Source organism: Ostrinia furnacalis, unplaced genomic scaffold (assembly GCF_004193835.3).
Source record: "Ostrinia furnacalis isolate ACB-3 unplaced genomic scaffold, ASM419383v2 OfSCF4761, whole genome shotgun sequence".
NCBI classification, from domain to species: domain Eukaryota; kingdom Metazoa; phylum Arthropoda; class Insecta; order Lepidoptera; family Crambidae; genus Ostrinia; species Ostrinia furnacalis.
Window position 1 is genome coordinate 110,015 of NW_021135000.1, and position 17,209 is coordinate 127,223.

The 17,209-nt window shown below is 34.2% G+C and overlaps 1 protein-coding gene across 1 annotated transcript; it reads left to right on the plus strand.

Moving 5' to 3' along the window:
• The first annotated feature begins 259 nt into the window (after positions 1 to 259).
• On the plus strand, positions 260 to 7,581 carry LOC114359964 (sodium-coupled monocarboxylate transporter 2). Its single transcript, XM_028314508.1, has 10 exons — positions 260 to 456; positions 584 to 708; positions 1,582 to 1,734; positions 1,815 to 2,034; positions 2,111 to 2,381; positions 2,511 to 2,599; positions 2,678 to 2,786; positions 2,979 to 3,140; positions 4,574 to 4,752; positions 7,244 to 7,581. The coding sequence occupies exons 1-10, from the start codon at positions 260 to 262 to the stop codon at positions 7,539 to 7,541; spliced, it is 1,803 nt and encodes a 600-aa protein (XP_028170309.1). The 3' UTR covers positions 7,542 to 7,581.
• The last annotated feature ends 9,628 nt before the right edge of the window (positions 7,582 to 17,209 follow it).

Below are 17,209 nucleotides of genomic sequence, written 5' to 3' on the forward strand. Positions count from 1 at the left end.
AAAGTGAACTCGACTTCTCGAGTCGAGCGTTATTTGCTGAAAGATTGAAGGCAAATCCACATTTATCACTGTTATATCTTTCCTATTGTTGCTACAACTGAACGCATGATAACTTACTCTGTAACAATAAACGCGGCTTGTAACACGTTTCATTAAATAAAATAATTAGTATAAATCGTATATTGCGAAAAATACAAAAACTAATTCTCAGCTAATTTCACTCTGATCCAAATTTTCAAAGAATAAAAATCGCCAAAAAATGAGAAACGCAACACCAGTGTCTCCAATATATTTCAATGTGGCCGAATATTGTCTCTTCGGAATCAATTTAGGTGTAATCATAGGATTAATTCTATATTTCAATATAGTGAACCGTAAATATAATTCAGTGAATGGTTTTCTGTTTGGTGGCAAAAATATGTCGGTTATATCGATTTCTTTGGCTTTAATTTCGAGGTAAGTGTCTTTAATAATGCACTGTATTCATTTAAAATAGCTCAATGAAATAAAAACATAAAAATATCTAAGATATTACTTCTTTAATGGACTATTCATATTCATCTACAATTTTCACTATTTCCAGTCACTTGACTAGCATTACATTGCTTGGTGTACCAGTAGAGATATATCTGAGAGGCACGCAATATTGGGCCTCGGCACTTTCTTTAATTATCGTGACATTTCTTACTGCAGTCATTTATTTGCCGGGTAAGTCATTACAAAAAATATTATTATTATTACTCATACTCTCACAGTTAGTGAGCAAATTGAGTTATCAGTATTTACATAAGATTGTGAGGTAGACGTAGTGTTCAATGAGCTGAAATGTTATTGTGTACATTCGAAATGACATAGGAATGACATGTAAACTTACTAGTAGTACTTGCTAGAAGTACTAGAACTTCTACTCATAATTTATTGTGTATTGTAGTTTGATATTTCCAATATTGCGTCCGATTTTTTTGCGCTCTATTATTTTGGGTTTAAATGCCACATACTGACATACCTACATTGAAATATTGTTTTTTTTTTTTATATTGGCATTAAGATACTGGTAAAACTTTTAAGGGACAGAATAATAGCAAATGTGTTAATCTACCAAGAAAAATATTACCTCCTTGTCTTATCTTATACAAAGATTTATAATAATGTTCTGCAAATCTGCCTCCATTGTTATATTCCTGAGTTATTGCTTAGCACTAGCATCAACAAACCAGAACTAAGATCATAATACCTTATGCGATTTAGTAGCGTGACGCTAATTTAATGGATGTTGATAAGGAAAGGAACTTGTTTGTTTAGTTAAAATGCCTGCTAAATATCAGACGTGCTGTTAACTCATATTATAATATCACCATCATCATCAGGTCATAGTTTCCAATGCAGGAAGAAACACGACTCTATCCAATTTACCAGAGGCAAATTTGGATGTGGCCTTCCACGCTATCAAGCCGGATTGGGAAGGCCTGAATCTGATGTTCACATTTTATTTTCTCCCTCTATGAGAATAGTAGAAGTAATCTTAACTATCATAGTCTGCTAGAACCACATGAGTTAATTTGTGATTCTTTTAAATTCCAGTATTCCACAAATTGCAACTATCATCAAGTTTCGAATATTTAGAAATAAGATTCTCGACACACACTCGAACAATTGCTGCTGTGTTGTTTGTCATAAGCAAGCTGATGTTGCTACCAATTGTACCTTATGTGCCAATGATGGCTTTTAGATTAGGTAAGTGAGTTCCTAAAACCCCAATAAAATACATTTCAAAGAGTTAAAATTCAAACAACAAATATTTTATAAATTTTCAGTTACCAATCCTCTAGCAGGCCACATAACAGCAGTGACTTGTGTGGCGTGTGCTACCTTCATTGCTATTGGTGGCTTAAGAGCTATAGTTAGTATCGGCATAGTAACCACATTTCTGGCTTTAGCTGGAACTGCTCTACCAAGTGGTTTAGCATTATTACCAATGGGCTTCAAAAGGATGTGGGAAATCGCCAGCCATGGTGGTCGTCTAGTATTTTACGAGTATGCTATTATAATTTTTGGATGGCGATTTCTTCACTCAGTCATAGAAATTTATATTGGTTTGTTACCTTTTTAGCCCTGACCCAGAAATGGCTCATCACACATCATTCTTTGTGGTGACTTTAGCTCTCAGTACGAATTGGCTATGGAAAATAGCTCTAAGCCAGTCGTCTCTACAGAAGCTCCTGGCTGTACCTACGATAAGCAAGGCTAGGTTATGCCTGGCCTTATCGTGCCTTGGAGTCATCTTGATGAAATTGCTCTCTTGTTTCCTTGGACTGGCGTTATATGCCTGGTTTGCTGGATGCGATCCTCTGCTTACGGGGCAAGTTAAAAAACATGAACAGGTAGGTATTATCCCAAGATTTCATTAGACCTCAATTCATTCATCGAAATATTTTTAGAAGAATAATTATTATTTGACTCTATCACTTTATTTTTACTTGCATTATTTTTTATCTGAATATTTTTTACAGCTTGTACCTCAATTCCTTAACAATTTATCCGTAATGTTTCCCGGGATCTGCGGAATTTTCATAATCTCCATTTTTAGTGCTACTACTGGGTGAGTTCCACTAGCAATCGCATCATTTAGATCCTGAAGTAAATTTTTAGACGTTACATTATTTTTTATTATTTACAGTTGTATTGCATCTTTAATAAACTCAATCGGAGGGGTTCTTTTTGAAGAATTCATTCGGCCCTGGATGCCACAAAATACAAATGAACTGGCATGCTGTAAGATTATGAAGGTAAAAATTTTATTTTTATGACGCTATATTGGATAAATTATGCACATACAAAAAGTAGCTAAGTGTAAATCTGAGGTAACATTGTAAAATTCATTAGTCCAGGAAGTCTAAAAAAATAATGAATCAACATTCTTTTTTTTTCATATCAAGTGAAAAATAAATTATGCATTACCAAAAAGTGTTGTATTTTAGGTGCTATGTGTTCTGGTTGGGTTATACTGCGGAGGCGTGGTCTGGTTTGCTAAAGAGCTGGACCGCCTCCAGCATGTGGCTTCAGGAGTGACTGGTGTGACAGCTGGCACTCTCCTTGGCCTGTTCACTTTGGGCATTGTCTTTCCAAGAGCTAACTGTTCGGTAAGAAGTTTAATATTCCACTTCTAATTCAAAAATCATTTCACACTTTATTTATTGAATATCGTGTTCCAATATTGTTTATGTAAAGGCCTGTTTCAATATTTTTTATAGTTATGTATTATAATTTGGCAAATAAATTGTAGATTGACTATTTCAAATAACCGATAATATGACCATATTTTTTATATTAGGGGAGAGTTCGGTATATTGTACCGCCGGGTAAATTGTACCACCCTCATATTTCGTAAAGTATTTATTCAATGTCTGTAACTGCAACACTCAGCGATACACAACTAAAATCAATTAATATCGGCCATGTGGTTTTTGCCGTGACAACAAACACGTGTGTTTTATTTTGAAAAGTATTTTTTCATTGTTTTCAAGTAACTTTTGACAATACATGATTAGTTTGTAATTTTGTTAAATTTAATCACAGGGTGTTTCTAATATATTATTTAGAAGCGTAAATTAGTGTGGATTACAATTATTTGAAACATTTTTCGGTATTTATAAGCTATATTTTTTTCCGATTTTTTAAGAGCACTATCACCTAGTCGGCTAAATTGTACCACATCAAGTTGTATGGAACCTTACCAAAGGATTTTGATTTTTTTTTTAGTAAATCATATTTTGAAGTTATAATAGGGTTAGTTATGTTTGACTAACAATAAATGAAAGCAAAATACTGGCAAAGAAGATTAGGTACAAGTGTGCGTTACGATAATTGGAATTACAAAACTTGTAGTCAAAATCGTGATAACGTGTAAAACAATATCGATTGTCTATGTTATTAACTACTGTTCCTTTTCGTTTCCTAATTTCTTAAGAATGTATCGTATAATATTTTTCCATAGTTTTTTTATAGGCTTGAAATTTATTGAAATCCAATTTAGTAACCCTGTGGTACAAATTATCGAACCGGTTGGCTAAATTGGACCGAAGCTCTGAACTCGTACTTTGTTGATTTGTGCTAAATATACAACAATCATGTTAATTAATACTTATGAAATAGTAAGTTGAATAATGTATCTTTTATTATATACCATGGACATTAGCAAAAACAAAAGAAAACTATGTGTAAAATGGTATTGAAAAAAACTGGTCCAAATTAGCGGACTCTCCCTTATTATGTATTTATTTTCAATATCAGATAATGTTAGATTTATGTAAACCTGGAATTTTGTTTTCTTCAGAAGAAACTGTTCTTACGCGCCATCTATCGCACTTATATTGTATTACATAATACCATCTCTCGAGTCAACAAGCTTTTCCCCAACAACGCCATCTATTTTATTTATGCAGTACTACTTCAAAGTGAGCTTAAGCCATGAGCGTGCATTTCATTTAATTGATAGTAGGTAATTTAACTAGATGGCGTTAAATATGATTGTGTTATAAAATGAGTTGATTATTTCCTTTTGATTTTATTTTAGGGAGCTCTCAGCGGCTGCCTCCTCAGTCTGATGCTGTGCGGTTGGCTGTTGATCGGTGCTGAGAACGCCTTGGCCACTGGAGCCTTGACTTTCCAAGGGAAACCGTTGGCCACTTCTGGATGTGGGAAGGCTAACTTCACCCATGCATTGGCTAATCTAACGGTTGTGCCTATTGCTGCGTAAGTATACTTACCTAATGATAATGTTCATATTTTTGTGTTTAGTCGTGTCGTAGGTGTGGTTTTAAAAAATATGTAGTAGGTACCTACTTAGTTTGATAAATATTGTGCCTACATGATATAGGTAAATGAGTTTTCATGTATGAAGTAGAAACTAACGAAAACTTAAGTACTATCTTCCTTAGTCTTGCATTGTATTATGGACGTCAATCGATTTTCGAGAGTAAATCGCCAAAAAGAGATTTATGATAGGCCTACCTTCTTAAAATTTGATGTAGGTATCATTAACCTACCTCTACATAAGTTATTAAAATCCAGCTTATAATTTATTCAAATGTTTGCTTCCAGTACGTTTTAGTGGAGACAGCTCCACCAAAGTCAAGCGATTTTTACCAAAAGCAAATCCGTATTACAGTTATTCATTCAAACGTCCTACAACAATAGTTCAGATTCATAACAGGAGTCGTTAAGTTAATAAATGGCCGCAGTTATTTGCATTTAAAATAAATCATGCAGTGACCAGTCGTTGCAGATGTTGGTTTTCTATGGCCCCCGAACTTCGATCTGGCAGAGATCCAAACTGCTGACCCACTTCTATAATGAAGTGTCATCTATGTCATCTATACCACTTGATATCAAAGAAATGAACATAGTTTTAATAAAGGTCAAAGATAGAAGCTTTTTAGACTTAAATAGAGGTAGAATATTCGTGAAGATTAGATATTAAAAAGTTCTCAATAAATACGTTACAAAAGTAACAATGCTCCTTTCGGCTACTTTAAAATAAAGAATGTAACGCGACCTAAAAAATTAATAATAAAAGTGCTCAAATCTCACATTTTAAACAGTTGAAGATTTATATTAAAAAATTGTTGAGAAAATAAAAATTTCAATTCAATTCAAATCATTGTTTTAATGAAAATAATCATCATTCGTAGGATTCTTTTAAAATGCGATTACTAAAATACTTTGACATGGAGATACCATGTCATGACTTTCGAATCTTGAATCCAAAATCTTAGAAATTCTATGTCGAAGCGAGAGCGCTCCGATTCTAAAATATCGTAGCAAAAATGCCGGGACGTCTTACTAAACGTTGACTTGAAGTAAATTTACAAGTAATTTTATATCCTGGCAAGTGCAGTATTCGCTTTAGCTACTAAAAAGTTACTTACCCATTCTTACAAACCGTACTTTATGACCGCAAATGAGTTCACACTCGTTTAAGAGTTCCCCACAAAGTTTGTGACAAAGTTTTAATCTCTTGCAACTTTGGTGATATCGAGCTCACTTTTATTTTCCCCCTTATTAAAACTTTCCCCATATTACTATTACTCGATTCTTCTACTTTTATGACTTTTGTTCTAGATTCTTTTCTGTGGTTATTCTATAACCGCACGATATCTTTACAGCTCCATAAACCCCAACGGATCTTCGTAAGGTTCATAGTTTTATGTACACTAAAGAATACTTTACCAGATCGTCGGTCCACCTAGTAGGAGGCCTGCCCACGCTACGTCTTACAGCCCGTGGTCGCCACTCGAGAACTTTCCTGCCCCAACGGCCATCGTCTCTACGAGCTATGTGCCCCGCCCACTGCCACTTGATTTTAGCAATTCTGCGAGCTATGTCGGTTACTTTGGTTCTCCTGTTGCGCAGGACCGTTCATTGTGGAAAACCTTGGGGGAGGCCTTTGTCCAGCAGTGGACGTCATTTGGCTGAAAAGAAGAAAGAATACTTTATAAGGAGGAATTCGCCGAAAGTGTATCTAAAACGAGACTGATGTCGGATGAGCCTGTAGACCTTTTCGGGACTTTATTTTGTTCTTGTACTATTAGTAAACCTTTTACCTCGTATAACCTTGGTTCTGAATACTTTACTTCTTATGTAGTAGGTTTTTGCGTATTTTTATTTTTTCCCTTTGAAGACGTCGAAATATATTCGCTTCGTTTGTTTTAGGAATCTGTATCCATGCGTCTTTTTTATGTCGGCTTTAATATAAATACGGGTTTTAGTCTTATTTATTTGTATTCATACAGTATTTACAGTTGGTAGTCATCATTACTGTATGTTTCGTTCAAAATCGCATTTTAACTTAAGTACTATAAGGGTCTGTAGATAAAGCGAAATTCGATTTACCCTAAAATTAAAATGTTTATCTGCGAATTGAAGGTTAGTCGCAACATTATCGTAAATATACTGCATCATCACCATAATTTCAGTTCATTTCAGCCATAGGATGTCCACTGCTGAACATAGGCTTACCCCAATGTTTTCGTCGGTCCACCTTGTGGGTGGAAGGCCCACGCTGCGTTTTCCGGTACGCGGCCTCCACTCCAGAACCTTGCTGCCCCATCGGCCGTCCCCGTCAGTTCTGCGTACCTACCTACTATGTGCCCTGCCCATTGCCACTCCAGCTTGCTAATCCGTCCGTAAATATACTTGAATCTTCTTAACCATTAATAATTAATTCATCCATTTTTATTTTCAGGACAAAACTGCCTACAAAACCTCTGCAGTCCCTCTTCAGGATTTCCTTCACCTACTGCCCTTTCACCGGAGTGATTGCTGTCCTCCTCATAGGAGTACCCATGAGCTACCTCACCGGCAAGTCCAGGACAGAGTCCATGAACCCTGATGTCTTCTGCCCTCTCACACAGAGTTTGTTACACAAGTCCCAGTTTAGAAGTCCCTCGGAGTCTTTGGAGGTTCGAGCCCCTGACACGCAAGAGGTGTACGTGGCGTTGGACGAAGCATTGAAGCATTTGAAAGAAGTTATAGATCGGTAGCTTTGTATTTTTAGGGTTCCGTAGCCAAAATGGCAAAAACGGAACCCTTATAGTTTCGTCATGTCCGTCTGTCCGTCTGTCCGTCTGTCCGTCTGTCCGTCTGTCCGTCTGTCCGTCTGTCCGTCTGTCACAGCCGATTTACTCGGAAACTATAAGTACTACAGTGATGAAATTTGATGGGAATATGTGTTGTATGAACCGCTACAAAATTATGACACTAAATAGTAAAAAAAAGAATTGGGGGTGGGGCCCCCCATACATGTAACTGAGGGATGAAAATTTTTTTTCGATGTACATACCCGTGTGGGGTATCAATGGAAAGGTCTTTTAAAATGATATAAAGTTTTCTAAAAAACATTTTTCTTAAAGTGAACGGTTTTTGAGATATCAGCTCTCAAAGTCGTAAAAAGTATGTCCCCCCCCCTCTATTTTTATAACTACGGGGTATAAAATTCTAAAAAAAATAGAGGTGATGCATGCTAATTAACTCTTTCAACGATTTTTGGTTTGATCAAAGTATCTCTTATAGTTTTTGAGATAGGTTGATTAAATTGACATAATAAGTTTATTATATTTGCTGCTACGGAACCCTTTGTGCGCGAGCCCGACTCGCACTTGTTTTATTAATGTAATAAAATAAGACAAATTAACCAAATTAAATCGTTTATTTTAGATATAATCCATGAAGAGTATATACATACACTTTTAACATTTATACAATTTTAATAATCATAAAACTTACATACTACGAAAAATTAAGCAACCAAAGCCACTACGTCATAAAGGGACAGTTAATTCGACCAGCTAACTCGCAGAATGACACGACTTAGCATCGAGGCTATTCAATATTCTAACAATGCTCAAGAAACTTTAAAAGTGCCTCTCCAAATTGAGATTTTGAAATAACACTGAATTCACCTGAATCAACGATTTGTCCAGTAACTAGAAACTTCCATGTGTCACGAACTCAGTTTAGTAGTTGATGATCACTTAATCCAGGACGCGTCAAGGGAAAACGCGACTCTAATCCTATTGGCCGTCTGCGTGACGTGACCTCAATATTGACTCGTTTAATGATTATAGATATAATTGCAGCTGTAGATAGGCAAGTGGTGGATGACTTACAACCAAAATGTGTGTTAGTTTTGTCCGCTACATGGTGATGGCTTAAGAGATATTAGATTTTAAACTTTCACGTTCTATATCAACTAGAGTTACATTATGTACCTTCTCACTAGCTTTTACCCCCGGCTTCAACCGCGTGAAATTTAGTTTGTCACATATCGTCATAAATTATAGCCTATAATTATGTTATTCTGGGTTATAAACAATAATACTGTAAAGTTTCATCAAAATACGTTCAGTAGTTTTTGCGTGAAAGAGTAACAAACATCCACACAAACTTTCACATTTATAATATTAGTCGGATTAATAAACGTCGCGTTAAGACCCGTGTCTTCCTATTTTATAAGAGATATTTCTATTCTAAGTTACATTAGGCTGGAAGACAGGTAGATAGACTATATTTTGTTGAAGATAGCGGGAAGCACATGGATGCGGGCAACGCAGGGCCGGTTGTTATGGAAATCCTTGGGGAAGGCCTTTGTCCAGCGGTGGACGTCATTTGGCTGAAACGAATACTATTCACATTAATCTTAAGAAACCAATTAGGTAACCAAGGCGGCAAAGTACTAACTAGCATAACTTCCAAATCCCAAAGAATTCAGGACCATTAGCGGAAAAAACTTAAAGAATGAATACTTACCATTGCGCAGCCGAAAGCTCACAAATTCTTTCAGTCATTCTCCATTATTCATATGCCCCACGATGATATATTGGCCGTCATTAAGTCGTTCACCTGGAGATGTATTCTTGAAGCATTCGAGTCGAATACAGATGTCGAACACGAAAAAATACTATGTGCTAAATTGAATACACTATACCATATGAAAGTGAATGCGAAAGTATTGATAATATAATACAATCAAATATTTTAAAATCTCATTTTCGAATAAAAAATAAACTTGGAACTTAACTTAGAAATAAATAAGCACACCTAGTAAAATTCATTATTTGCAATTTAAACGTGGAAATAATTTTATGTCGTGAATGTGAATACTTACTTAAAGACTTGTGAATTCGTGTGATTCAATAATTCGTCTCCTGGATCGGAATTTTTGCGGAAAATATCCGCATTTACTATTATTATTCGGAAGCTTTTCCACTTATCCCTATTATGTTGAAAGTCGGTTTGACCTGTATTTTTAATGCGAAATGATTTATGGTCCAATGCTATGTCGTCTAACTGCAGCCTGAGACCTCATAGTAATGTTTGTGAATACGGGCGTAAGGTATTTTATTTCTAAATCTTAGACGGAATCTTAGTCTAATTTTGTTGAAGATCGTGAACTATGAAGTTGAAACTGAGTGATGCTGTCAAGAAAATGTTAACAATAAAGTAACTACGAGTATTGGAAAACTATCAGACTTCAGGCATAATGGAGGAAAAGTTTATTTCCATGACCTGAATTTCCAGGTATTTACTTGCCTGATTCTAGATGATTTAACGAATTTAGCGAACACAAATGAATACTAAATGAGAACCTATTGTTTCTACTTATACAGGGTGTTAGGTAAATGGGTATATGAGCCGACACTAGCCCATGTTAACATGGTCATATAAATGGTATGGTGAAGTCAGAAAATTGATATCTTCATTTTAATTATTTTAATTTTCATACAAATCAGATTTTATAAATTTTATTTTGTATGAAAATTAAAAAATAAATAAATGATGATATCAAATTTCTGACTTNAAATGGTATGGTGAAGTCAGAAAATTGATATCTTCATTTTAATTATTTTAATTTTCATACAAATCAGATTTTATAAATTTTATTTTGTATGAAAATTAAAAAATAAATAAATGATGATATCAAATTTCTGACTTCACCATACCATTTATATGACCATGTTAACATGGGCTAGTGTCGGCTCATATACCCATTTACCTAACACCCTGTATAATGGTTGTTAGGTATTTCTAGGTATTTCTTTTGACATCAAATCTCGATCTTTCTCACTTAACACTAATGGAATATTGTTGTCTTGGGCGATAATGAATTGCGGTAATCAAGTCATAGCCACATTAAAGTTTTCTATAGAGATTCAGCAGGCTTACCCAAATGCATTTTTACCATCTTAGAAATCGCGAAATCACTGGATTTATAGATATTATAATAGAAGATGTTTTACATCATGCGCAAACAATTCACATCTTTGTAATATTTTTCCTAATTGTCAACTGCCAAACTAAGCGTGGTATTATTCTTTACATATGTGTAATCGATGTCTCGTCTACAAACAGCGTAAGTTCCAAAATAGGAAAAATGCCTGGTGCGTGCTACGTTTTAGTCATGGCACATTAATTCCTAGACTGCGACTCAGACCGAGTGCCTACTGTCTGAAGTATGAACCTTGAACTAAATGTCGTAACTGCCAGAAAATTAACCACCAATCTCAACTGTATTTGTTTTGGCATAGAGACGATTTTCTCTTAAAAGTATACAAAAATGCAACATTGTCACTTCAATTTGTTACTTTCAGCGTAGAAAATTAAGAGTGGCTTCGAATAAGTCGTAAAGACAGAAATGTGTACGGTAATGAGGGGTGAAAACATTTGTGACGTTTTTGGTTTAATTCGTTGTTACGTTGTTCTAAGTAACGTCGATTATGAGTTAAATGCTTTTGTATTAGTAACTTTGAAGTAGAGATGCACCGAATGTTCGGTTGAATATTCGTATTCGGTACATTCGGCATATTTTATTCATGTTCGTATTCGGCCGAATGTTCGGTTGAATTGCCGAATAATTACCGAATATTAAAATTATTGTTAACAATTAAAAAAATAATATTTAATTAAACAGTTTGGTTAACTAATTACTAAATAAGTGTGGTTTACAGCGAAAGTATTTTATAGTTTTTGAAAATGAACCAGACACTACTTGTACCAATTATTTATTGTGAAATAAAAAGATAAATTTAATTTTTATGAAATTGAAAAATTTAAGGACACTGCCAAAACTGCTTTGAGTAACAAACAACTATTTTAAGAAAATTTTTTTTAGAATAGTTGTAATGTAATAACTACTATCTTAAGGAACCAACACAAGTATTCAAATATGTTTATAAAATCAAATACGTTTTTTTAAATAAATATCTATCTAGGAATGTAGGTATGCTAGTGAATGGTGAACTAGGAATTGTTATAACTATTTGTAGTTTTAATTCAATGTAAGTCGAATAAAATTCTTTAAAATTAACAATAAACAAATTATATCATCCGTTCACAAATGAAATTAAAAAACAAATTTATAGAAACTTTAAGAGTCAACATTAGTTGGTAATTTAAGTTTTAATCGAACCGAATGATTCGGCCGAATATTCGGTTCGGTACATTTTGAACCGAATATTCGGCCGAACATTCGTATTCGGTTTAATCTACATTCGGTGCATCTCTACTTTGAAGTAACTATTTTAAAATGTACATACATAAACAACAATTTATGTTCTTAAATAAGTACGTAATTTACAACGCAAAGACAGACATCACTGAAATATGTATAAATTATCATAATACACAACTGAAGAATTAATATAGTAGATAACCAGAGACAATTTCAAAACTCAGTGCTAATGAAAAAAGTTTTTCTATTTTCAAACGTTTAAACATAGTCTTAGTTTCAGAACTTTCGCTTCAAAGCTTAAAGCCGTTGAAAGATAAGCCCTACGATACGAGCTTAGGCTTAGACCACCCGTAAAATGTGACACAGGCTTCAATGGAGGTGCAATGACCGGAGACAGGGCCGGAGGCAGGGAGTCAGGGGCTTTGGGGTTGGGGCCCCTTTACTTTTGCAGTTTTAAAACGAACTGTACGCTTTAGGAATTTCAGCACAGCAAACTTATGGCTATCTCTTTAAATGCACTATTATTTTCAGGTTCTCTGACTACCGTAAGTGTGTCGAATGAATCTTGCCTGAGATGAGGTTGCGGATAGCTACAGAGTCATCATGACCAAACAATGGTTCGAATAACCAACTGTTCGATAACAGTTGTATTAACTCCATAGGTACCCAATTTTAGAGCAGCTGAACAGACTGCGTGCAATGTGTTTTTATACCGAGCAGTTATTCGTAATATTGCACAGCAATTTCTGATGAGAAGCAGCATATTTTTTATAACTACCTCTTATGTATTAAGGTACTGAACTGGGGCCCTCTTTCTTCGCAAAGTGCGGGCCTGGAGCAGGTGGCTAGACGCATACGTCATCATGTCCAGGAATTAATGCCTTCGGATCGCGTATCATACATTTTCAGGGGAAATGCCTCTTTTATTTGCTATCGACATTTCGGCGCACATTAATGTGACGAATCGTTGTGTTAACCACCATTGGAACCCAACTAACTAGTAAAGGAAATGCAATTGTAATTGCAATTGTAGGATTTATCTGATATCCTTCATTACGTCACCGTTAGTTTTACAATTTTGCGACTTGACTAAAATTACACTTGGGGGTTATGTAATATAATTTTCCTGGCAATTTTAAAGCCTATCTGCATTTGACAGGGAGGTACTCCCTGTATTTGATTATTTTCCTGTTCAAAAACAGCTACAAGTAAAAATACAGGGTGTAACAGTATGCCGGACCGTACGGACGACAGCATATCAAGATAAACACTGCGGCATCTTATGCTGTTGTATTAGAGGCGATATTGCAACAAAAATGTATAGTCTAAGGCTGAGTTGCACCACCTAACTTTGACCGTAATCATAGCGATAACCGGTGCTTTTGTATGGACTTTGACAGATTTTTGACGTTTGTCAAAGTTAAAGTAACATGGTGCAACCCAGCCTTAATTCTGTACAATCAAAACGGAGGAAACAAAAATCCTGAAACAATACGAACTCCCGATTCGCATCTAAAGCATCTGAATTCTCACGTAGCGCATATTTTTTTGCCCAAGGCCGGGCCTTAATGGCTACACCAACATTTTCAGGGCACTTTAAAGTGCCTAAGAGAGAAATTGGCTATATCAACCAAATAAATTCTCTACGTTATTTGCATAAAATTTTGCGACGCGATAGGAATGGTCACTTGATGTTTTTTTCTGTCACCTGACATTGTAAAAATAAACTGAAAGAACTGTATCGACGGGTCCGTAGAACAAACACGTATGTTACTATAAGACGAATTATAGTTTTATGATCAAATGTAATAAGTATCACAGTAGCTATATATATGTGTAATTATTTTTTAAATATCATTTTTACTTTATGAAATAACTAATTGAACATCACCTTATCTGAAATATATTCCGACGAACAATCTCGTAACATCAGACACGAGTTTGTACTCCGCAGTGACGGTCGATTTTGGAGGTTAAAACTATTTCTTTATTCTGAGTCATATTAATGATAAAAAGTGTAAATTCAGTGTCACAGTATATGTTTTACGATGTCTGCAACATCAAGAAAGAAAATAATTTTAGATTTACCGCTACAAATGGATAAAAATGATTGTTGTGATACCACTTCAAACGAAAATAACAATAAAGCAAATAATAATCTGGGTAAGTACTTGTATAATATTTTCAAGTCAGACGCTTTTTAAAGATAGGCTAGGTGTTTTTTACATTTTGTTTAATATTGCAAGAAAAATACGACACACATTAAAATTGCCGACGTATGTGACTAAAATATTTTGTTCTACGATAACTGAAAAAAATGTGTTTCTGTATTATTTGAAGTAGTAATTTAATTCTTAAGAAAATCCACAAAAGAACAACTCGTTTCGATAAAAAATAAATTTACCTTCTTATTTTCACTTAGGTTGTTGTTCAGCCAAAATTATCCTAAAACTTTTAAACGCATGTGCACATACGATGTTGTTCAACGTAAATTTAACAAAAAAATATAGTCGTATGTGATAATACGATTTTGTTCTTTGTAAAAACGTTTACATGAGACTTTGTTCTAAACAAAAAACAGCATTAAACACAATTAAAAGGTTTTTTTTACTGGTAATAGGATAGCGCTTAAAGTAAGGTACAATTTAGAACTTACATTGGATAATATTTGACTATAATACAGAATCTACATACACACGAGACATCCATACTAGCTCCCCGTTACCGTCAGAAACCCACGCCCTCATAGAGCGCTCGTCTCACTTCAAAACAATTTATACTCCCGATGAATGGCGCCTGCTTGTACGATGGGCAAAAACAGATGGTGAACCATATTTAGTCAAAGATATTATGGTGCAGGAAAACTTCTTTAACTTTAAAACTCATGTGAATGACAAAGTCATTGGGGGAGGCCTATGTTCAGCAGTGGACGTCCTGTGGCTGAAATGATGATGATGATGATGAATGACAAAGTATGGAACAAAAAATTAATAAAACAAAAGATCATATTGTGGACTAAAATTAAAAAAGTTTTAGTTGATAAATTTGAACCAAATAAATTGTACTTTAAGTATGCTTTAAATGAAGAATCTTACGAATGCTTAGTTATACGGAACGATACAAGAAACTCATCTTTAAATACTGTCTTGGAACGTGCTTACTCTTCACCACTCAAATTAACAAAAGATAAATATAATGATCTAGATAGCATGTGCAAAACGGGTGTTATAAATGCTACTAATGCAGTATTTTTTAGATTTTTACCCTACAAATCTAGCAATGCAAATGATGACGACTTGAGTAGTGAAATTGATGAGTACACTAATTAACTTTTTTTTATAAAAGAAACAGGTAAATAAATACGTAACTGTTGATTACCTAACAAATTAGTAGGGTAAAATAAATAAGCAGAGGTTAGTAAATTAGTGATTATAAGCAATGATTAAAATACAATTAAAAAAAAACTACTACTAGATAATAATTTCGTTGTTATAAGGTTTAGTGATGACGTTATAATGTGATTATGTTGAACTTCATTAAACTATTTATTTAGTTTCAGTCAGACATAAAAAATGAATGTTGTTACAAAGCCTGTACGAACATTCATTTTTAATATTTGATTGTAAATAAGTAAATAGTTTTATGAAGTTCATTAATTATTTTAGACTAACGCTATTTGTATGGAAAACAGGCCCAAAGACGGGGTTCTTAATATTTAAACGTAAAAGAACAAATTTATTTTGATACTAGAAACTTTTTGTTTTGCTTAGCATTTTATAAGGGATTTTTATTTCTACCGAATGTTATTTGTCGATATATTTACCACGGATAAGTCAACTTTTTTCCACTTTGGAAGCGTCTGTCACGCAAACTATTCGGTTTAGAAAAAAAATATTTTAGAAACCTCGATAACATTTTTGAAGACCTATCCATAGATACCCCACACGTATGTTTGATAAAAAAAATTTTTGAGTTTCAGTTCTAAGTATGGGGACTACGGGGAGCCCCCAATATTTATTATTATTATTTTATTTTTGCATCAAAATCTTAATGGGGTTCACAGAATACATCTACCTACCAAGTTTCAACAGTAAAGTTCTTATAGTTTCGGAAAAAAAGGCTGTGACATACGGACGGACAGACGGACAGACAGACAGACATGACGAATCTATAAGGGTTCCGTTTTTGCCATTTGGCTACGGAACCCTAAAAATGATTGTCTAAAATAGTTTTCCTTTTACCATCTACATTTAGATACGATAACGGTACCTAGATTTAACACATACGACTTTAGTATTGAGCCAATATCGATGTACATAGTCTCTTGTACACATACTACTTTTTGTGACTATAAAGATTCCATAAAACAAAGTCGCATATGCAGTTAAGTCTGAGTTTATTCCAGAAAACAAAGTCTTACTGTTACATAAGAATCAATTTTAAATAAAATACATATTTAAAACAAAACACTACACAGCAAAAACAAGTAAACAAAAGAAACAAATACTTTTTACTATAATTTACTTCAAATTATGATGTTCTGATACGTAATTCACATGCGTAACTTTAATGCTTCCTACTGCAACTAGACAACTTTGAAGATACGACTTTGTTCTTGGGACCCGTCGGTATATTTAGATATTTAGATGTTAGAGTTAAGATTACCTGATTATTTTTTATTTCATGAAAGATAGTGCTTTGCACACTGGATACATTTACACCTATTAATTACCACAGAAAAAGCAACATTTGGGCTGAGTACCCTAACTTCAACCGTAACTAAACAGTGGTTTTTGTATGGAGTTTGACAGATTTTTGACGCTAGTTTTTTTAAATTGCCTATAGGTAAATTTTAAAAGATTTGATTTTCTTTATAAAATACATAGTATAACATCAGTTTTTTCTAATAAATTAACAGACGTATAATTCAATCGCCCTTCCGCTTTTCCGATAAAAAGCTATGAGAGATTCCTTAAAAAGCTCCCACTGAAATGGAATTCGCTTCGCAAGACTAAAGGAATCAAATTGATTTCAGTAATTGATTTAGGTACCTACGTCCTTCTGTACAGATGTACAGAACCCTCCTTTATTTATTCAGCAAATAGCAAATGTGTATTTTGATGAAAGAGCACTTTGAACACAAGTTAGGATTGAATGTTTCAATTATTTTGGTGTAACTGGATTTCAAAATGAGATATGAAA